Genomic DNA, 23,219 nt, shown 5'->3' on the forward strand with positions numbered 1-23,219 from the left:
GCCTTTGTCATCATGTCTTGAATTAGAATTTGGCTGCAGCTTCTCACTGCGTGTGCAGTGGGTATCTTCCCCATGCTATAACTAAACCCCCACTCCTTCTCATGGGAGCCTCTGATGATACATTAATAAATGCAAGAGCTAGCAGACATTTTCAACATCAGTTCTTGAAATTATTCCACCGCGGTTGCTGCAATGCATTTTCTTTTGGTGTTGTTATGACTAAATACGCCCTCTTGACCAACACCCAGGTTGCTTGGTTTTGCTTCACTCGTTTTCCTTATTTACCTTTCTCATCACCTTTTTCCCTTTCCTATCTTCTTATTTTTTGCCTCTTGTTTCTTTTACTGTCCTCCTCTTAATTTTTTAAAATATAACACCTTTCTCCCCCTGCCCCCATATTGAATATAAAAGTCTGTTAGCCTTTCCTGCATAACTAACAAATTACATGTTTATAGGATCACATTTTGTAGGTTATTTTCTGCCCATGTCTTACTCGATCCTTCTCAGAGCTTTGTGATCCAGGTGTTGCAGATATGCTCTCCTCTGACCCTGCTGACCATCTCCCATTCTTTGCTTTCTCTGAGTACAAGCTTAACTGAGGCCTGTCTTCCAGATGAGAAGTATATCTCTAAGTTGATGCACAACCATAGCTTAAACTTTATGTAACCGCTGCTGGTGTATGGACCTTATCTGTGAAACTGTATTTCCTTGGATAAATCACCTTCCCCCCAGGCCTCAACTTCTCCATCTCTAAAGTGAACGCATTTCATAAGTTGATAAAATGAATGCCCTACTATTTTTGAGACTTAAATTCTGTGCTTTCAACTAGGTAATGTTATTTCTTTACATAGTAGTTTGTGGTTAGGTTAGATCTCTGGTTTATTTTTTTACTCAACATTGCTAAAAGTTGTCTTCTGGGATCCCTGGGTGGCGCAGTGGTTTGGCGCCTGCCTTTGGCCCAGGGCGCGATCCTGGAGACCCGAGATCGAATCCCACATTGGGCTCCCGGTGTATGGAGCCTGCTTCTCTCTCTGCCTGTGTCTCTGCCTCTCTCTCTCTCTGTGTGACTATCATAAATAAAGAAAAAAAAATAATTAAAAAAAAGTTGAAAAGTTGTCTTCCTTTAACTGTTTTAATAATTCCTTTTTGCTTATTCTTCTAGGGAAAAATATTTACTTCCTTGGAGCCAGAACATGACATTAATGATGTCTGCCTCTATCCCAACTCAGGTATGCAGTAGCCATTCAGTGGGATAAATCTAGGCTGTATGTTATAGGGTTTTAAATTGATTTCATTTCTTCAGACAGGGTTTGGCTTGGTTAGGATAATTCTTGGATATTATATTTACTGGAAGAATCAAGAGCAGGAAGTGGTGTGAATGATTCAGAGAATGGCACTTGGTGACTCAGTCCTTAGCTGGCCTAGCTATTAGTAGAAACTAACAATATATAGGCAGGTGGCAGGTGAGATGCTATTTTAGTGTGCTCTTCACTCTTTTATGTGATTAGTAATGGTGTGTGGAAATTGAGGTCAGGGATTTGGAGAAGGCTGGGATTGCCTGATAATCCACAGGGCTTCCGCAGTTGTGGGTTTTGATGTCTTCTGTGTTGTATGCTGTTCAGCACGCATCATGGATTTCAAGACTTATGATACCTTCAAGACAAAGCATTGAAGAATTTTGGGTTACAAAAGTAAAGAACAGTCCCCACTCTCAAGCAGTGTTGTATTCTAAGGACAGGTGTTCACAGATCATTTTGATGGAGGGATACAAAGCAAAGTAGGAAAAATTCTGTGATGTACAAACAGCACTTTGATAGCATGTTAGAGTGAGGGGTTTCAGCCATAGCAACTGGGGAGATTGCAGAGGAGATGTTGGTTTGCATATATTTGGTAGGTGGGGTGGGGAGATGGGACGTTCCACGTGAGGGAGCAGTGTAGGAAGGGCAAGAAGGAGAGGGTACAGCAGGTACTATAGGGTATCATTCGTGGGGCTTAGTTGGGAAAGGGGTGGAGCCTTTATGCGGGAGCCCTGGTGGCTCTCCCAGGAATGAAGGTGGCAGAGGTCCAGGAGTGATGTGCTGAATGGTTTGGGCTCAGTCTGTAGTCAGGCCCTGTTCAGACCATGGTTTCAGAAGATGGTTCTGTCCATCGTGTAAAGGATAGATTGGTGTGGAACTAAAAAGAGTAGGAGGGGATATTCTGAGCTAAGGAGAACACAAGAGACCAAGCCAGTTTAGACAGATTGTTTTCTTTTTTAAACATTCAAATATCAAGAGGCGGTAGGTTAGTGACAGTGTCTGGCAGAGGGTCTCACACCTGCTGCTTGTCAGTATCATATTGGGAGCCTTTTTAAAAACTACACATCTCTGGGCCCAGTCCCCGATGGACTGACTGGAGTGTCCCGAGGAGGGCCCAGAAGCATGTGTTTGTAATGTGTTTGCCAAATACTCCGGAGGCCCTGGCTGTACCCATAGCCTTGTGGTGGGAGCCAGGTCTAGTGGCCTGTAGAAAGCGTGGTCTCGAGAGAAGCAGGTCTGTGGTTACGAAGTTTGGAGACATGTAAGTAGAGGTGATTTCAGAAGAAGTTAGAGTATGTGAGATCACTGTAGGAAAGTGTAGAGGTCAGGACCTGAGTCCATTTAGAGAGGCTGTGGGGAGAAGGAAGACCCAGCTGAGAAACTTCACAGGAACAGATAGAGGCCAGAGAAGGGACCGAATTTGAAGTAGGTGATTGGGTAAGGCATGGACGATCGGGTGAGCACTGCTGGGCAGGTCTGAGGATGGTCAAAGTTGAGGTAGGAGGAAAAGCGAGTTCTCAGCACTCCTGTGCTACTGGGCTCGGCAATACCCATGCATCATTCATTTGTTCAGAACCCTGTGTCGTTGGTGTTGCACACAGTTGTTACTTTTTTCCTGTTTGTTTTGCATCTTAGGAGGGGAGGATGGTTGGGTAATCGGGCCAGAATTGGTCACCCAGCTGGTGTGTGGCAGGGCCTCAGCTAGAGCCAATCTTTCCTGATTCTGGAGCCCTTGCCCTTTCTAGTTCCATGCTGCTCTCCCTGGAGAGCTGAGAAGCTTCAGTTTTGTAATCAACTATATATTTATGATTTCATAGCAGAAGTCGGGGTGAAGTCAGATTCTGATGGGTTGAGGAATAAACTGCAGTGAGGATGGTGGAGTCCGAGTTAGAGAGAGTAGACAGTCTGAGAGGGGGTCTTAGACAGGAAGATGAGTAAGACCAGGTGAAAGTGACATTGGAACAAGGGTGGTGAGCAGGTTTCGCCAGATTGAGGGGAGAGTTTGAAGGGGGCAGCTGGTGTTGGGAGCAGGAGGCTGCATGGCCACTTACGATCCTTGAACACTGGCAGGGCGACTCATTGAACAGAGGTGTGCTTTATGTGTAAAATAACAGGTTTCAAAGACGTTATACAGATAAAAAATAATGTGAAATAGAGGAGCCTGGGCACTCAGTTGGTTAAGCCTCTGACTCTTGATTTCGGCTCACATCATGATCTCAGGGTCATGAAATCGAGCCCTGTATCCAGCTTGATGCTGGGTGTGGAGCTTGCTGAGAATTCTCTCTCCCTCGCCCTCTGCCCCTCCCCCTGCTTGCATGCACACGCGCACACACACGTGTGGGCACGCTCTCTTTAATTTTTCATGTGAAAAGATTTTGGACATATTAAAATCATTTTCCCTGTTTTAAAAAAATTTTTTGTTTAAATGTATCTACCAGAAAACGTGAAATCACGTGTGTGGCTTGCATTATATTTCTGTCTTGCGGTACCGGCCAGACGCGGGGATCTTTCCCAGGGTAGGATGCTGCCAAGATGCAAGGTGTTGAAGTCGGGCAAGGACGAGCAGCATTAATCTTGTTGGAGTAGGGACGTTCCTCTAGGAGTCCGATCCCATCTGATGATTCTGGTTCCCCAGCATTACATCCTGTCCATTCTCACATTCCCCATTGTCTCCCAGATGCCTTTCGTAGCCCATTGTTTGGAACCAGGCTGTAGTCAGTTGTGTGTTACATCGATGTGTGGCCATGTTTAGTTTCTTTCAACCATAATAGTGTGTCCTTCCCCCCCCCCCCCCCCCGCCCACACACACACATCCCCCATGGGTTTTTTTGTTTGTTGGTTGGTTTGTTTGTTTTTGCCTTCTCCATGATGTTGACTTTTCCAGGATCAGTCAGTAGTCTCAGAGAATGCCCCTCACCCTGGGTCTCTTGGTTGGTTTTCATAATGTCGTTTACCTTGTGCCTCCAGCCTGTATTATTTTTTCCCAAATAGAAGTTTGGCCTAACTGTGGTGGACTTTAGGTTAAGTATTCTGGACAAGAGAAATGGTGGTTTCTCCATGTCAGACCCCATCCCATAGCCCTCTAGGGCCAGTGAGGGGCAGTGTGACCCAGGTTAAGGTGACCACCAGGTCTCTTCATTGCAAAGTACACTTTTCTGAGAGGTAAAAATGTTAAGAGTAATGTTTTGGATAGAAGAACAAGGTGACTGACAGATATCTTATAAGAAGTGAATCAAACACCAAAAAATAGCCAAGTAATGTATTTCCTGAGCCGGCAAGCACATTAGGACAAGTACCTCAGATGCCGCCTTGGGGTTTGGATGTGAGCAGGCTTGATTTCACGCGTCTCGCTGCTTTCCCTCGCTCTGCTCCTTTCCCTTTAATACCACTCTTGCTACTTCGTGCTTAATCATCACGAGCTTAATCATATTTTAGAAAAGCTAAAACGTTCTTCTTTCTTTATCTTCTTGCTTACTCATTTTGAAGTAATTAAAGCCGAATCACAATTATTGTTTTGTCATGTTTTTCTAATATAGAGATGGCTCAGAATATTGAGAAATGTTCCCGCCTTCCTGGCTCCTTTCTGGTCCTTCTCATGTTGCTCATTCAGCCCGGCTCCAGCGTCTCTGTGTCTGGCAGCTGCATGAAGGTTGGCCCGGAAGGGGTGGTGCGCAGCACGTGTGGCTGAGCCCCGCCGCAGCTGGGAGTCAGGATGGCTGGGTTCAGGTCACTGGGAGAGAGAAGATGGGCTTTCCACCCAGAAAGCTTGAGGTGAGGCTGAGTAGTCCTATAAAGTACACTGTGTGGGTCTCCCCAGCTGCCTTCCAGGCTCCTGGAGACTGCCTGCCCTGGTAGATGGGAGGAAACCTTGCCTTCTCCCAGCATCGAAAAGAGTGGCTCAGGACACCTGTAAATACTCTCGGTGCCCTCTTTGGGAAAACCCCACGCTCACAGCAGGAGTTGAGTACATGGAAAGAGGTGTCCTGGCCTCTCCTCTCTGGCACAGTTCTATACTCAGACTGTACACTCTGTGTTGTTCATGGCAATGACCGCTGCTGGCCGCCTAGCACAAACGTGTCTGAAGGACTGAGATTTTGCTTTTCCTTTGTTTTTAAATTTTCAATCCATGGCAGGCTGCTACTTTCGTAAAATGTAATAAAAATGAATTACAAGGAAAAGGCAATGTGGCATGGCTCCACTGGTTTCTAGATTCTTCCCTTCCATTCCTCCACTTTCCCTGGGCCTGGGCCCACTTTGCAGATTGGCCCTGGGAGCTGGCCAAGTAGAATTGGCAGAGAGCATGGTTTCAGATTTTGAACATTGTGCTTCAGTGAATCCTTGAGCCCCTGAAGCACATGCAGGTGAGAATTGACGGGTGCTTGCTTCCTGGGAGGGCCCTGCTGTTCCATCCAGGTTTTTGTGACTGCACCGTGAAGCTGCACAGCACACGGGATAGCACGTGGTATAGCAGATACCAGACTTGAGGTGTTTTTTTTGTTTGTTTGTTTTTGTTTTTTTTTTAAGATTTTATTTATTTGGGGCAGCCCAGGTGGCTCAGGGGTTTAGTGCTGCCTTTGGCCCAGGGTCTGATCCTGGAGACCTAGGATCGAGTCCCACGTCAGGTTCCCTGCATGGAGCCTGCTTCTCCCTCTGTCTGTGTTTCTGCCTCTCTCTCTCTCTCTCTGTCTCTTTCTGTCTCTCATGAATAAATAAATAAAATCTTAAAAAAAAAAAAAGATTTTATTTATTCATGAGAGGGAAAGAGGCAGAGACATAAACAGAGGGAGAAGCAGGCTCCCTACAGGGAACCTGATGTGGAACCCGATCCCAGGACCCCAGGATTACACCCTGAGGGGAAGGCAGACGCTTAACCACTGAGTCACCCAGGCGCCCCAAGGCGGGCTCTTAGACTCTAGGCGCTCCTGAGCTTCTCCCTCTCTTTTATAGTTAATATTGTCATTGTTGACACCAATAAGCATCACTACAAAGGACATGGGGGAGGAAAAACCATTCATTATTCCACCCTCTCCTCCCGAGTACTGTTACAGTTTCCATGAAAGAAATTCTTGTATTTATCTTGTGTTCATAGGTTTTCAGTTGTTGTCCTCACACTGTATGTATAGTTGTCTTTTGCTTTCCAGTTGACATACTAGTTTTTTTTCCCTTTGCTGTATGGCATTTATATTTGAACTTCTGAAATTTTTAGTATTTGACCATGTAAGAAGTCTTTCATTTTATCTTAGCTGTGGTTGTGGTTTGAGAGTCCTGTTCCATGGGCTTTGGAGTTGATAGAACATCCGCTTCTCTCCTTCCTAGCCGTGTGGTGACCTTGAGCAAACCATCTAACTTTCTGAGGCCGTGTTATCTGGAAGTCAAGTTCCTGGCACAGGGCCTTACACTCTTCTCCTCTCTTGAGTGTGATCATCTTAATTTCTACTGAATTTCTTTTGCTGATTTTATGTACTTCTTTTGGCTTCTTGTTCTTGGGCTTTGCCAGGTTGCCTGGTTTTTTTCATTCATAATTGGTTTCAGTCCTGACCTTCCCCACTTTAGTTTGGTAGTAGGTCAGCTTGTATCATTGTCCATATATGGCCAAGTGAGATCCTATTCCATTGTGGAAAACAATCTGCTTTTTCTAGTCTGAGTTCTTTTGTGCAGTTAGATTAGAGCCTTCTCACTGGTTTGTTGGGTAGATGTGATTGTGTTTCCTTGTGGAATGCAGTTTTTTGAATGATCCGTGTTCACAGTCGAGCCATTGAAGCCAGACTTAGGGAATCTCTTTCGCAAGAACTTTCATTTTGGTTGTAATCTGTCTCCTCAGTCCCCAGAACGACTTCTTTTTATCGTGTCTAAAAGGTATAGGGAAAGGTTTGGCTCTAAAATTCTCTAGCTTGTGGCAGGGCACTTGGTCCCTTTGAGCTTTTTTTTTTCCCCCTATCTGTAAAAATGGATGCTATTATTTCTTATTTCAGAGACTTGTTGCATGTTCACCAAGTTAATATCTGTGAAGGCTCTTTGTCATTCTGGAACAGGGGCTATGAGGACTGGCACTGCTTTGGAGGCTTGTGGGGAGGAGTAGGTTGCAAATGTGGCAGAGAGCAGAGACCAAAACCGGGACATGGACACACTGGTACTGTGCTGCAGAATCATGGGGGTCACTGGGTGCTGCTGCTCCTGGGGCTTGGGGGGATGCCTTCACCAAATGCTGGGAACTTTTCCCATACTTCAGTTCTGCTTTCTCAAAATGCAGATCTGTTAGTTGAGTCTCATCAAATTCCCTTGGGAGTGAATGAACTGGGGTAGAGTAAGGGCTGTTAGATGCTCTTTAGATCTTTCCTGGTATGGCCACACAGAGCATTCCCCTTAAGTCAGTGGTTTTGTTTTCAGTTCAGGAGTGAAATTTAATGCAAACCTGAGGAACTACGTTGCTGTGACATTCTGTGGAAGATGCTTTGCCTTGGTTCTTTGATTCCTGATAACAGAAGCCTTTCTTCTTCATTGTTGTCATCATCATTATTATTTTAACTAGTGCACCAGAAGTATATTTTATGTATCTACGTGTCTAAAGCATCAAACTCTCTCCCCCTTAAGAACAATGGCAAACTTTATGTAGACCTGAGCACCTAATGGTAGAAACTGCTTACTTACTTGGCTAGTTCAGCTTGAGCATTTTGCAGGTAGGGAAGCTGGTCTTCATGATACTGAAGGCTCACCATCTAGGAGGATCAGAGACTGAAGCCTGTGACCTGATTCCTGGGGTGCCTGGCCTCTAGGCCCTGCTCTTCTGCGGCATGTGTCTTCTGAGCACCTGGAGCATTTCAAAGTGTAAAACAAATAGAAAAAGGCACCTTTCTCTTACCCGTGTGTTTACCTTTTTCATTGTGTTTATTTTTAGGAATGCTTCTTACTGCCAATGAAACCCCCAAGATGGGCATCTATTACATTCCGGTAAGTAATTTGAATAGTAGTTACTGTAAATGTAGGACAAGCAAAGACAGTTTATTTTTAAACTGGTTGTATTGAAGGCGTTTGGGTCTGCATGCGGTTGCATAAATTAAACATAGCTAACTCACTTGTAGTTTCACTTTGCTTCCTGGAGCCAGTAAAATAATGCTTAACTATTCTTTTATGGGAAACTGCTTACTCTCACATTAAAATAGGGATTAGGAAGTGTTTGTTTTTCACATTGACATTTGGTTTTTGTTTCCGAAGTATTGCAGAATCTTAAGCTTTAAGCTGTTAGTGATCAGGAGGTCTGATTCTAAACCAACAGCCTGGTGCTCTTTAGTCATTTCATTGTTTCTCTTATAAATAAGTTCCGCCTAAGGAAACGGTCAGACGGATCTGGTCAGTGATGGCATACAGTCACAGTCTCGGCCTTTTATTCTTCTTTAAGAAATTCTCTTGCATGTGACAGAAGCTTCCCTACCTTTACCGTTAGATTACAATAAGAAAGAGACATAGGGGAATAAGATCTCCTGAATAGAAAACCACGTAGTGCAGCGTTGGCACTAGATTACTTTATGGCTGGCAACCAGCTCCTTTTCTGAGATTTGGGGAGAAGAGGGTGAGAAGTGTTGCAGAGCAGGACTTTAGGAAGGTCAACTCCGTAACTACTGTCAGCCTCCAGTTGGGAAAGTTCTTCATATTTACAATTGTCCTTTTAAAATAGCTTAATGGTGTGTATATTTCCCAAAAGAAGTATTCTGGTTGATGTCAACTTTCTGTGGTTTCAGGAAACTCCTGAGTTTTTAAAAGTACTTTGAGATAATTCTTTTGGTTGCTAGTGAAATGAAGGCCATTCAAGCAGCAAACTTTGATGCTTTTCTGAGTTGTTATTTGTTCCATTTTCCCCAGCCTCTCCAATACTGCTTCTGTATTCCTATCCATTTTTCTGTCTTTCCTCATGTTTGTTTGTTTGGTGAATACATTTATTAATTGCATCAATGGTGTGTCAGGCTGGATGCTAGATGCCAGAAGAGTAATGGTGTATAGAGCATTGCCCCTTTCCTCACAGAGTTGGCTGACAGGGAACGAAGAAAGGAGCAGTTCGAGTCCAGTGTGAAGAATGCTGTCATGGGAGTAAGGAGGGTGCTCTGGAGCACTTGGGAGAGCAGATGCGCCACCCAGTGTGGAGCTGGGACCTGGTGGCTGGTGCAAAGGGTACTCAGAAACCTGCCCATGGAGATGGACTTCCAAGGAGAGACTGGAGGATGGTTATATATATCAGATGGAGAGGGTGGGGTTCACAGTGGGAGAGAGATCTTAGAAGTAGAGGGAGCAGTGTGCAGATGTCAGGGAGAAAGTAGCCAACATGGCTGGGGCACAGAGAAGGATGGGGGTCAAGAGCCAGATGGTGGAGGTCTTATAAATCAGGGTGGCTTGCGGGCAGGGAGGCCTGGATAGGCTTCAGGCAGGGGAGTGATATAATCAGATTTGCACTTGGGAAGGATTATTTTGGCTTTCCAAGGAGAATGGCTTAGACAGGATCTAATATGAATACGCCAAAGCCACATACAGGAGAGATGATGGTACCAGTGCTACCTCTGCTGGGCTTCCATTTTTAATGGTTGTAGCCTTTTGAGTTCTGGAATAATTTGAAGCAAGATCGAACCAGCAGGCAGTAATTTCAGAGGTTTGTTATCCTTGCATTGCCAGATGGCATGTCCCAGAGGTGTTTAATGATGAAGGCTTGTACAGATCATGAGAAATGCCTTGCCCCGGTCCAGTATGACAGTCTTCAAGAGAAACAGAATAAATCAGCTTACCTCCTACACATTATGCTCATCTTGAGAGAAGTCTCTTCATTTTCCTCTGCGGAGTGCTTATTATGTTTTGGTCTTACCACTTGCGCATAAGGTGTTAATGTCCTGGGTGGTGCTTTCCTAGGTCAAACAGGAGAATCAACCAGTGGATGGGGGTGGAGGTCTAAGATGGAGCATGAAGGGCTGCATCAAGAGGCTCCCTAAGTGGATAAGGAACCACAGGCCTCAGCCCCAGAGCTGCTTGGTGGGGAGGCAGGAAGGGCTGTCCTGAGTGCTTGTGCACTAAAGCCACCTCACCCGTTTGTGCTCTGCTGACAGCAGTGGGGATAGGATTGAAAGATAGACTTGGCTACTGATGGGACTTCGGGAGTAAGAGAGAGGGAGAGAGCAGAGACAGCAGCTCTGTTTCTGCTCAGGGGGAATGGGTGGAAGAGGAAAAAGAGGGCGGGGATAGTAAAAATCAATCTCCCATTGGTATCCTTGTCTGCATTTTATAAAATGATCTTTAAAAGGAACAAGCACACAGTTTTTTTGATTAGACAATGTATGCATGTTTCTAATTATTCCAAGTGTTGTACAAGGTATGAGGAAATAAAAACCACCCATTATCCCTTGATACTCTTAAAAACACTCTTTTGGGATGTGGTATTTTTCAGTTATGATGTCATTGGTGTGAAGTTATATTTTATATAAAAGTTTGTATCCTGGGCTCTTCAGGTTAACTTCAGAAATATTAATTCCAAGGCATTAAAATCACCTAAAACATTTTTAGTTGTCTGTTGTTTTTTCTTTCATTATAATTCCAGTGTAGTTAGCATACAGTGTGACAATAATTGTGGGTTTACAGTGGCCAGCACTTCTGTAAGTACTTCGCCGGTGCTCATCACAGGGCACTCTCGGTCCTCTGCACCTATTTCACCCATCTTCTCCCTCCCCGTCCTGCTATCTGTATTAGTGTTCATTGCCTGGCTCATGACATTTATCTAATCTTAGGACTATAGGAGACCCATGACTTAGTTCTCACTTTCTGTCTATTTGTTGGGGTGGATATTTTTGTTCCAAGTAATATGGACTTTAAAGAGCATGAATGATAAGGGTCAATGCCAGCCAGATGGTGAGTAACTGCTTTCTTGACAAATGGTAGCTTGTCTTCTTAGACCTTTTTAGTTTGTGCTTTGTGACTTAGAATTAACAGAGGCTGTGCAAAAAAGCCCACAGGGACCGCTCCCAGGTGACTGCGTGTGGTAACAGTGGGAGCATGTCGTTCTTTCCCAGCTAAGCACTGTGCTGGGACTTGTATTCAATGCTCCTTCCTGACTGCCTTTTTACCCTGCACTGCATGATGTTTTAGAGTGCCCTTGTCTTTCTTTGGAACCTCTTCTTTTGTAAGCGTCCTTCAGAGCAAGGAGAGAGCCCAGGGCTCTGAAAGCCTGCCATTTTTCTAAAGATTTTATCAAACTTACCAAGCTGATATTTGACACAATGATTTCTTTGAGGCCTATAAAACCGGGAAGTATGTTTTTAATATATGATTCATGCCAAATTTAGGAGATTTGCATTGTGATGTATTGGAACATAAATCAGGTATGAGGCCCCCATCCTCCACTTTGGGCCTGTACTAAAAAGGAAGACAGCTTAATGTTCTTTTAGCTTAAATTTGGCAACTCTGTCTCTTACCATTTTTCTTGAATACTTGAAATCTTTATAGATTAAGTGCAATTCCTGATGTACACACTTTGCCACATACAGAACCCATAACTGACGAGTCTTTTATGGCCAAGTGGGTTTTTTCAAGCCCTTTCTCTATTTTCTCGGTATGCTCTTTTCCCCCACTCCTCTCAGAGACCAAGAGGTGTTATTTTGCTTGTTTGTTTGCATTTTAAATTCTAGGGTCTAACTCAACTGCAGGTCCTGAGACGAAAGTCAGGAATAGTTTTTTAGGTTTGGTTTTCTTCTGCAATGTAATTTAATCTTAGGGTAGTTCTTTATACTTAAACCTTTGGCAACTGAGTGGTTTTTAGAGGGAGTCCAAATGTCCTGTAGCACCCAACCTGAAACCCAGCCAGGGTGGTTAATGCTGTCTCTGTTGGAGATGACCCTAAGTTCCAAGCCCCCCAGTGTGTCAGGAGCTCCCGAAACCCCTCATGACTGGATAGTTGATCGCTTGCACGCTTAATAATATGTATGGATGTGTAACCTTGAGGAAAAATGTAAAAGGAAAAAGCATCATTATTTGTTTAGGAAGCTGTTTAATTTAGAAGAATAAAAGACAATTGAAGATATATTTTTAAAACATGTAGGGGCACCTGAATGGCTCTATCAATTAAGTGTCTATCTCTTGATTTTGGTTCAGTTCATGATCCTAAGGTCAGGAGATCCAAGCCCTACATTGGGCTCTGCACTGGGCATGGAGCCTGCTTGAAATTCTCTCTCTACCTTTCTCTCTCCCCCTCCAACCCCCTCAAAAAAAAGCCAGACCAACTCCCCCTAAAAAAACACAAAAAATTAAAAAAATAATAAAACGTGTAAATATAAGCCACTATGAAGAATTATATGCAACATCATCAAACCCAACAATCAATATTGGCAGTTAAGCATTTTATTTTAAAACAATTTTTTAAGGAAAAAGAATAAATACATTGTTTTTATTGAAGTGTTTTTATTATTTGTAAAAAATCAAGTATTAACTATTTTAACATTCACTATTTAAAAGTATGTTTTAAGTTTGGAAAGTACTTTTGAATCCAAAGCATCTGGAATTGGGCAGGATTTCAAAATTATAAATCCAGGATTTCAAATATTACAAATAAAAACAATATTCAAATAAAAAAGGATTATATTTAACTTGCACTAGCACTTCTGTTTCTGTTGGGAAATAGCACTGGAACTCAGCCAGCATAATGCATAAAACCCACAAAACTTTGTCTTTGCAAATAAAAGTAACTAGGTATTAAGCATACATGCTCAAGAATACTTCATTTAATGATAAAACACACACACACACCCTCATAAACGCATGTAAAGCCAAAGGAAATGCAAACATTTTTTAGTTGTGCAATGTAATAAAAGCCTCATAGTAAAGAATGAGTGTAAGTCTCTTCACTTCAGTGAGTTCTCACAAATCTGGAAAGGTCTGTGGTAGAGCCAAGGGCTTCTGATACCATCACTGGGTTCATGTGCTCCTGTTCTTCGTAGGGGTTTAGTCACTGGTTTGGGTTAAACGTCCGTGCTGTGGTTCTCAGGGAGACACACTGTCAGTAAGTACTTTCTGGTTGAGGGGGGTGGGAGTCCGTGCTTTTGAAATTACTGAGTTGTAGCCTTTGGAAGTCAGTTTTAAGAAGTGGAGTGAAAACTTTGTAGTCTCTGTATGGATGCTTGCATTTGGGTGCATTGGGTTGTTGCTCCAGCAAAGGATAAAAAATGGGTACCATAATTTTCTCCTCAGTATTTTTTGTTCGATAGGCAGGCAAAGAGAAATTTGTGACCAAAACAAAGAAATTTCAGTACAAGTGATTTTTCTTGCTCTGTATGTGGCAGATTGAATTTGTTCATCTAGTTCTGAACTCAGCCACTCTGTCGTGTTGGTACAGAGATATTTCTGGATATTTGTTCATCTCCGTGTAGCCACTCTGAGGTATGGCATCTATTTTTTAAGTCCAGCATTTCAAAATATTACTGCTCTGAGGGGCTTTGGCATAATTTTCCAGAAGACTTAAGAGCATAGCCGTAGAATACTTTCTAACAATTACTCCATACCTTCATCTCTTAAGGCAACATATTTTTTTTTATCACCCATGCAAATTGTAAATAACTTATTTTATGTTAGATTTGACAGTATCTGAAAACTAAGTGCTAATTAAAATTCTTAGGGGGGGTGACCCCTTTGCTCTTTTGCCTGTTGGCCATTTTGTCTTTTCCTGTATTATAAAAGCAATTGGAGGAGACCGACTGGTACTTCTATTCATTTGGCAAGAATATACTGAGCATGTGCCTGGACCCGGGAATGTGTTGGTGAATGCAGCCATTTTCCTACCCTGCCTCTGTGAGTTCATGATCTAGGGGAGGGTGATGGTAAATAAGTGTGTAGCTAAGTGCTGTGGGGAAAAGGACCAGGTGCAGTGACAGAGGAGTACACTGGGGGCAGGGAGGGGGATTAGGCCCTGTTAGCATTCTCCATTTTGTGAGATATTTTAGGTTTCCTTTCTATATAGATGTTATCCTCCCTGTTTTAATCATAAAGCTTAGGGGTAAAAACTTGGTCTTCTTTCTGTCTTATGATCGCAGCACATACCTCGGGGCTAAATGGTGAATGACAGATTTGTTCCATAATCTCTAGAAACAAAACACCCGCAGAGAGAATTTTGGCCAACGAAGAAAGTGTTGCTTTTCCTGGAGAGTCAGTGGTACAATCAATCAAGTGCCCTTCCTTCCTTAATGTGGATCTCACATGCAGATCATTTAGATTTATCTCTAAATAGCACATAACATGGCCGATCAGACCACTTTGAAACATTTCCTTGACTTCTAGAACACCATATTCTCGTGGTCTTCCTCTTATCATCCAGTTGGCTCTTCTCAGTCTTCATTGGTTAGTTCTTCTGTGTGTGGCTCAGGGCTTGGGTCTCACCCTTCTCCCCTTGACCTTCGTGAACCCAGCAGTTTAGTCCTTGTCACTTCTCTTTCTATTCTTCCCCTCAGGAGCTCTTCTGTCCCTAGGCTTTCTATGATACATGTGTGCTGATAACTCCCAAATTTCCATCTCTGGTCTTTCCTTCTCTGAGCTACAGTTATGTATCCACTAATCTTCTTGGGCTCTCCATTTGGAGATCGAATAGGCACATTATATTGAATAGGTCCACAGTGGAGTTCTCCATCTCAGCTCTCTACCCTTACCCCACACCTGCCAGGTGTTCCCATTTCAGCAGAGGACTCATCATGCACGTAGTTACCTAGGCCCGGGGCACAGGAGCCACCCTTATTCCCCTCCCCTTTCCACTTCGTGCCTCCTTCTCCGTCTGTCAGAAAATCATATCGATTCTGTTTCCAGTTTGGTTCAGATCCTGCCGTGTTCCCGTGCTTTGGCTCCTGCTCCTCATCTGGATTGCCAGACTGGCCTCTTAGCTGCTCTTTCTTCTTTTTCTTTTAGCTGTCTTGCAGTCTATTTACCATATACCAGCACGAGTGATATAAAATATAAAAATAAAAATGAAACAAATATAAATTGGATTATATCACTCTACTGCTTAAAACCTTTCAGAGGCTTATCACTTTGCTTAGTACAACTCCTTTTCTAACTTAAAATGCCCTATAAGCAGAAAAAGACCCCAAATCTGGAGTCTCCATTTTCTCTCCCACATTGGAGAATAGATCTCTGTAACCCATTAATCCATTTATAGAGTTGACCAAATAGAGTATAAAGCCAAATCCACAGCCATTGCTGCCATCAAGGGGAAATAACCTAAATGAACCAAAATCAACACATGAAATTAGTAGAGAGGAAAATAAAAATTAGAAGAACAATCAGCAGAGTTCTGCTGTCCCCCTTCCTTCACCTCTGGGAGCCAAGGGGAAAGCTGTACTCGAGCCTATACAGCCTGTGTGAGATGAATGTCTCAGGCAACGGAGTTTACCTGGCTGTCAGGTGAGTCGGTTGTGTATCTAGATGAGACCTTCAAAATGTAAAAGATCATTGCAGAAAAAGGTTAAATTGTGACTCTCACATAGATATCAAATAAATGTGTTAAAATTACTTATTTTAAACAGATTGAGAGTGTGACTGGGGGTGGGAGGAGCTGAGAGGGAGAGAGAGAATCTCAAGCGGCTTCATGTCCAGCATGGAGCCTGACACAGGGTTTGATCTCAGGACCCTGAGATCATGACCTGAGTCAAAATCAAGAGTTGGATGCTCAACTGACTGAGCTAACCAGGCACCCTGAACATGTTGAAATTTTTATTTAGCCTGTTTATTAACTGAGGGAACCAGGCACATAAATCAAAGGAGAAGTCTAAAAAAGCACAAATTTGCATGCAATAAAGTTATGTTGAATTGGGTGTGTGCAAATGGGCACATAAATCAGCTTTTTCAAAGGTGTGGAGGGTTATTTGTGCAAGACAATTCATGTGCATGACAGTGTTTTGCACTGCTACCAGTTCCCTACATTTAGAGTTGTAAAATAAATTCCATGAAATCAGAATCCGATCATCTTGAAGGGTGTGCTCTAGATCAGGGGTTTGGCAAACTAAAACACCAGCACTTGTTTTTGTAAATAGTTTTATTGGAACACAGCAAACCCATTTGTGTCTGTATTGTCCTTGGCAGTGTTGAGTATTTGTAACAGAGACCGTATGGCTCACAAACCCTGTAATATGTACCTGGCCCTTTAAGAAAAAATTTCCCGACCCCTGCTCTAGACTATGCATAGTTTTCCATGAAAGCACAGTATTTTCCCTATGCTAATTAATCTACTTAAAAGTTTATGTATTTCTTCATTATAATATACAGAATATAAAAATAAAATATAAAACAGGGATTCAGGATTTTGGCTTTTCTACCATTAAACTTCTAGCACCTAAAGCAGTGCCTGTTACACTGTAGGCATTCAATTAGTGTGTATTGAAAAATCAATAAATATGTGTGAGAGTAATCTGATGACTGATTTGGAGAATCTTTGTAATTGTCAGCTTCCACAGTGGCTGGTTGGCAGTGTTAATTTTTAGCTATTATGTCAAATTCGAATTTTGCATGGGCTTTTTTCTGCTACCACTCCTGAATCACAAAAGTGGAGAACATGCCTCTTAAGTGCCAGAGTATAATTTTCATATGGTGGGATAAGGATCAGTTCCTTTGCTCTGACAGTACATTCTAATCAGCTAGATCAGAACATCTTGGAGTGATGCAATCTCTGTATTTGGGAGTGCTGACAGATTTATAAAAGTAATACCTTGTCCAGAAGATTTACTAGTGATACTGTTAAGAGGATAAACCCTTTCCTAGAAGAATACAAAAGGAAAATATGAGAATATAGGTATTTAGCTTTTGTTGGACCCTTTTTGAAATTTGTGCAAAAGTTGGCTTTTCATCTGAGTAGAGCAGACCTATATGTTTTAAAGAGTGGAAGTAATGCCTTTGTTTTTCTCCCTGTGTGTCCTGTGCTTTTAAGCAGGAGTTGCTGGAAGTACTGTGCATGTTCTTGTCTAAGATGTGGGTTTGAATCTAAACAATGATGATTCCAGTTGATCCGTTTCAATTCAAAGTCAGTACTGAAAGCCCTTTGGTGTCCACTAATCAGATATTTGATGATTCCCCAGATATGAGATCTCTCTGGCCAACTGGTGTGTCCATGTACAGTCCTGAAAGTGACAAACCAAAGGAGAGAGCTATTAGACACAGTGATAGAAGTAATTTTGTTAGAAATTCCTGCTTCATGATGCCAGTGGCAACGTATTCTCTTGGTTCTAGGGAGGTAATGCCAGACACAAAGAAAACTATCCCCCTGGGGAATTTGCTAGCATACAAAGGATGTACAAGACAGAACATAAACTGGACAAGTAGTTGCTGAATTGTTTCCTCACTAAAGGAATTTCCATGTGCTGTAGACAAATGGGGGAAGCTTTTGGAGCATAGAACAGTAGAGCAGGAAGGGAACTTAAGGTCATCTTGCCCGACTCCTTAATTTATAGCTGAGGCGTCAGACTATTTGTTCAAGGTCAAATGACAAGATGGTGGGCAGAGCTGGCCCTAGAAGGCATTTCTTCAGTCTGTATTGCAGAGCGGAAACGGCTGAAATTTTCTAACTAGTCGAACCTGAGTTTGAATACTAGCTTTGTCACTTACAAATTTTGAGGCCTTGAGTGGGTTATTTACCCTGGCTGATTCTTCGTTTCTTGAGCTATGGAAGAGGAGTGATATCTTAAGGCGGTTCTGTGGAGCAGATGGATTTATTCAATCATTTATCTGGTGCCAGGCACATATATGGAGGTTTTGCTGATTATGACTGTTACACTTTCTTACAATAGCAAAACTATTTGCTACTATCCCCGTTGTCTGGGGATAGGGAGTATTTGGCATTATGTGGAAATGGGCCTTTATGTAGGGCTTAGAAGGAATGTACTTTGAGCAAAATGGAGACATATTGAAAAGTTTGTGATAAAATCATAAATATGAACTAGGAAAATGATTTCAGAAATATACCTTGGTATTGTTGAGCCTGTGATAGTGGATTATATAGAATGTGGGTTGGGAAAGAGCAGTCCAGTGCCATTAGTTTTGCTGTTCATTATTGAAACAGAAGTGATGAGAATCTGGTTGCTAAAATAAGAAATCTGATTTATTTATTTTTTTAAGATTTTATTGACTTCTTCATGAGAGACACAGAGAGAGAGGCAGGGACACAGGCAGAGGGAGAAGCAGGCTCCTGCGGGGGGCCTGATGGGGGACTTGATCCCAGGACCCCGGGATCACAACCTGAGCCAAAGGCAGACACTCAACTAAGTCATCCAGGTGACCCAAGAAATCTGATTTTTAAAACTGAAATACTTTCCCCCCCATTATATCATCGAAGCATGCTTTTTATAGAAAATGGCAAATAAAGAGAAGCAGGAGAAAACTTGAGCACCCTCCACTTCCGAAAGACATACTAACATTCTGCTGTATTTTTTCCATTGTTTTAATCTGAAACATTGTTTATGTGGTTTCATATCTTGCTTTTTCCCAGTTAATTAATATTTCCTGGTGTTTTATAGACTCTTGGAGATTAGTTTAAAAGCAGGTTTTGTGTGTAACATAAAAGTAATATATATTTGGGCACCTGGGCGACTCAGTCGAATGGGTGTCTGACTCTTGGTTTTGGCTCAGGTCATGATCTCAGGGTCGTGGGATGGAGCCCTGCATTGGGCTTCATGCTCAGCAGGGAGTTGGTTTGTCCCTCTTCCTCTACTTGAGTGCTTTCTCTCCTCTCTCTCTCTCTCAAATAAATAAAATCCTTTGTAGAAAAGTAATATGTAGCTATTTTTAAAAACATTTATCAGAAAAAAAGAAACTCCCAGAGGTTGGGCCTCTGGGTAGCTCAGCGATTGAGTATCTATCTGCCTTTGGCTCAGGTTGTGATCCTGGGGTCCTGGGATCAAGTCTTACATCAGGCTCCTCTCAGGGATCCTGCTTCTCCCTCTGCCTGTGTCTCTGCCTCTCCCTCTCTCTGAGTCCTTCATGCATAAATAAATAAATAAATAAATAAATAAATAAATAAATAAATAAAATCTTTAAAAAAGAAAAGAAACCAAACCAACCATAGTCTCAGTAGTCAAGAGACATTCTTATTAATATTTTATTACATTTTCTTTGCATTTGGGAATATCTTAGTGGCCACTGATTAGATTTACAGCACAATCCCATAATTAAATTCACTTAGCTTACATAAATATAAACAGAAGTCCTTCAAGGTGCTGGGGGCTACAGTGACAAGAGCACATGGTGGCAGTTATGTGGTGGCCCATTCCACATTCTGGGAATGTGTCCTGGACCAAACTGTGGCAGAGAGAGCCTTTCTCAACTAAGAGAATTCAGTCCTAATTCCTAAAGGGTCTACTGTATGTGATTAGCTACCTTCTCTCTGGTGCATGGAGGGAGGTGCTAGTTACATGTCTGTCATTCTTGGGAGAATAGAGAAAGTAGTTATTTTTTGTTTATGTGGTAGAGATGAGGAATGCCATTAGAAAAAGGCTGCTTGGATCAGTTGTTTTCTTCAGAAGATATTTCCCCTAGTATCTCTCAGAGTGTTGCCACACTGAGTGCAATTCTGATCATTTAAGAGATGGTTTCTCTTTTGGCATGACAACCAACCACTAGATGCAAGTCATCCATTGTATCTGCCCTGTCCCAACACTGAGGAAAATGTGCTTTTCATTTACTGAGGGATATCCCAAAGGGATATTGTCAGATTTAATTTTGTTTCTACTCCATTTAGTGTTACCTGCTTGATATCAGAGCCTGATCTCTACATGAGGTCGAACCAATGAAATTGAATTTTAGAAATATTACATGTTATGGACGGAGTAGGAGAAGGGAAAAGATTTAAAAAATACAGTTAGCAAGTTCAGAATGGGCAAGAGGGTTTAGCCACGGCCTTGGTGAAAAAGAGATCTGAGAGTTCTCCAGCTGTAAGTCAAAGGGGGTGAATGTCAAGCAGAATGTTGGCAGTGATGCTGCGTGTGAAGGTGGAGGACAAGGTGAACCAGTGAAAGGGTCATCTGCGGGCTTTTAATGTGGGAATGTTCATTGAGAAATATTTTACAGGCTGAGGGTCAGAGCCAGTTTGGAAGAGAGTTCAGGAGTTGTTTGTCATGCACAGCTAGAGAAGGCATGTTTTTATGATGTAGGGAAAGAGTAAGATTATGGGAGAAAGGTACCTGCGTGAGCCAGAGGAAATGGTGGGGTGTCGGGCTGTAGGGGACAATGTCTGTGACTAGGAATACGGGAAAAGCTGGTGGAGTGTGGGGCGGAGCGGGGAAGGATGGAACTTCCAGAGCTGCTGCAAGGAAGAAAAAGATAAATTTGAGGAAAAAAACCAGTTCATTGTAAACTGAGTTCAGTTTTCAGACCAAAGATGCATATTTTTCAGATGTCTTGGTCCATAATAATGCAAATGGGCCATATGCTTAATTTTGTTCTCCAAGAAAAGCATTTCAAAGAGAAAAAAACTAAACCTTGATATAGAAGGATGATATCTTACGAAAAGTAAAAGACCTGATATGGAGAAAAAAATGGGAGGCACTTATGAGTTAGTGGAAGAGTTAGACTCAAAGCCTGTGTGTTTTCCTGATGAACAAAAGGAGAGGGATACAGAGCAGGTGCCTTTTGGGGAGGGGGGGGTTCCTTTCCAACCCAAGCTCACAGGAAACTTGTGATTGAATTTTATCTTATGCATGAAATGGCATGCTGTTTGTAATGTGTCAGTTACGTGTTCCTCACTATGAAATGGGAAGTAAAGGCAAAAGTCAGGTGGCTCATAAAGTGTTCTGTTCTAATACACATAAGTTGTTTGCATCTTGACCAAGGGGAAACGTGGGCTTCCTATTTTAATCTAAACACTTACAGGCAGCAGCAGAGCATGTAAAACATTTTTCCCAATAATGGAAATACTTTCCATTGCCATTTCTGATGACAACTTATTAGGTCTTCAGAATTTCAGACCTATAGAAAACATTGATGTGCGACACTCAGGAAGTAACTTCCCAAGCATCCTGTCACATTTTCAGAAGTTAATTTGAGTTCTGGCTAGGTAAAATGCATCATTTTCATATGGAAATATTTGATACACATGTGACATATGCTTTATTATGTTAATACGTCAGATGGTATTTATTTTGCTTAAACGGTTATGTGTCAGGCATGCCCATTTTCTTGAAAATAAATGACAACTTCCTATTTGGGTGCTAGTTACTCAGTTTGAATCAGATATTGACCAGAAGACTTGTCTCCTAGCTCTCTGTTAGTCATCTTGGTGTTTATCAGTTTGATCTCTTTACTTCTTCTGGACAAGATAGAGTTGGAAGTAAATCGAGTATTCCCATTTCCTGTTGCTATGGTCATGTAGGTGGTGTTGATACAACAGAGTGTCCACAACTAGGGATTGGTTTTAGCTTCTGAAAATGCTTGACCACTCAAATCATGGGGCAGTCTTTGGTTAATATGCCTGTTACCTACTCTGATTTTTTTGGCCTGTTTTCTCCTTAAAAATAGAAGGGAGGTTATACAAATAGGCAAGAATTTGGGGCTACATTCTTTTAAAAGGCTTAACATATACAGAAAACAATAAGAAGGTTCTCGGACTCACACAGTCTTTACTTTGACTCTTCTCCAATTCCAAGAAAGTTTGTCCATCTTCTGATGTCGTGGTCTCAGGTGTCAGCTCCTCAAGGGCAGGGCCTCTGTGTATTTTACTTTTTTTGTGGCTTTCACAGAATACATGCTGATATGAAGGAATAGATAGTATTGACACTTCATGTTGAAATTTTTATCATGGAAAAATTTCAAATATGCATGAAAGAGAAAAAGAATGAACTCCATCTACTTATCTCTTAGCTTCAGTATTTGCATTTATAGAGGGAAGCAGAGGAAGGATTGGTTCATATTTCTAGCACTTTAAATTGCTCCAGAAAGTGGTTGTTAAAAATTGTTAAATGGAAATGAATATTTCATTTTCACATTGGCTCATATCTTTAATTAGGTTGTGTATTTGACCTGCTTGAAGAACAGGACATTATTCTCAATTAGAAACAGATCATATATAAATGATAGTGAGGCATATTGAGAGAAAGGTTAGATCTACCTGTCTGTGTTTCTTGTGTATTTGCATGTGGTTGTCATTCAGTTATGACTGACTTTACTTTTCAGAGCAGTTTTAAGTTCCCAGACAAATTGAGTGGAAAGTACAGAGAGTTCCCACATACTCCATACACGCATTCACACACAATGCGCTCTCCACCATTGTCAACATCCTGTACCAGAGTGGTACATTTGTTACAGTGGATAAGTCTACACTGACACATCATTATTATCTGAAGTCCTTAGCGTTCACTCTTGGTGTGTACATTCTGTGGGTTTTGACAAACATATAATGACGTGTATCCACCATTATGTTTCATACAGAATAATTCACTGCCCAAAAAGTGCTCTTGTACTCTACCTGTTTATCCTTCTCCTCCCTCCAAGCCCCTGGCAACCGCTGGTCTTTTTACTGTCCACTTAGTTTTGTCTTTTCTAGAATGTCATAAACCTGAAGTCGTATGGTATGTGACCTTTTCAGATTGGCTTCTTTCACTTAGTAATATGCCCTTATGATCCCTCCATGTGTTTTTGTGGCTTGATTGCTCATTTCTTTTCGTTGCTGAATACTATTCCGTTGTATGAATGTACCACATTCATTTATTCATTCATTCATCTCTGGAAGGACATCTTGTTGCTTCAAGTTTTGGCATTTATACATAAAGCTGTTCTTAACATTCTGGTGCATGTTTTTGTGTAGATGTAAGCTTTTGACTCCTTTGTGTAAAGAACAAGGAGCGTGATTGCTGTATCCTCCATTAGCGTCTGTAATTAGTTTTATAAGAAAACAATTTTATCTCAGAGTGGTTGTACTGTTTTACGTTCCCACCACCA

The 23,219-nt window shown here is 42.0% G+C and overlaps 1 protein-coding gene and 1 long non-coding RNA gene across 12 annotated transcripts in view; one reads left to right on the top strand and one right to left on the bottom strand.

Annotated features, from left to right (window-relative positions):
* NOL10 (nucleolar protein 10) overlaps positions 1–23,219 on the top strand; it is an 83,324-nt gene that overhangs the window by 21,427 nt on the left and 38,678 nt on the right. The window contains exons 12-13 of the mRNA XM_077844138.1: positions 1,163–1,229; positions 8,194–8,246. Of these exons, the coding sequence (XP_077700264.1) occupies positions 1,163–1,229; positions 8,194–8,246 (120 nt within the window). The remainder of the gene's footprint in view (positions 1–1,162; positions 1,230–8,193; positions 8,247–23,219) is intronic.
* LOC144281257 (uncharacterized) overlaps positions 16,318–23,219 on the bottom strand; it is a 33,705-nt gene continuing 26,803 nt past the window's right edge. For 10 of the 11 annotated variants that reach the window (XR_013349798.1, XR_013349792.1, XR_013349795.1 and 7 more), the window contains 3 exons: positions 21,895–22,029; positions 17,898–17,984; positions 16,318–17,413 (listed from right to left, as the gene is read on the bottom strand). This is a non-coding gene — a long non-coding RNA (uncharacterized LOC144281257). The remainder of the gene's footprint in view (positions 17,414–17,897; positions 17,985–21,894; positions 22,030–23,219) is intronic. The other variant, XR_013349794.1, reaches the window with a different exon arrangement.

The sequence above is a fragment of the Canis aureus genome, chromosome 12, assembly GCF_053574225.1.
Source record: "Canis aureus isolate CA01 chromosome 12, VMU_Caureus_v.1.0, whole genome shotgun sequence".
Lineage (NCBI taxonomy): Eukaryota > Metazoa > Chordata > Mammalia > Carnivora > Canidae > Canis > Canis aureus.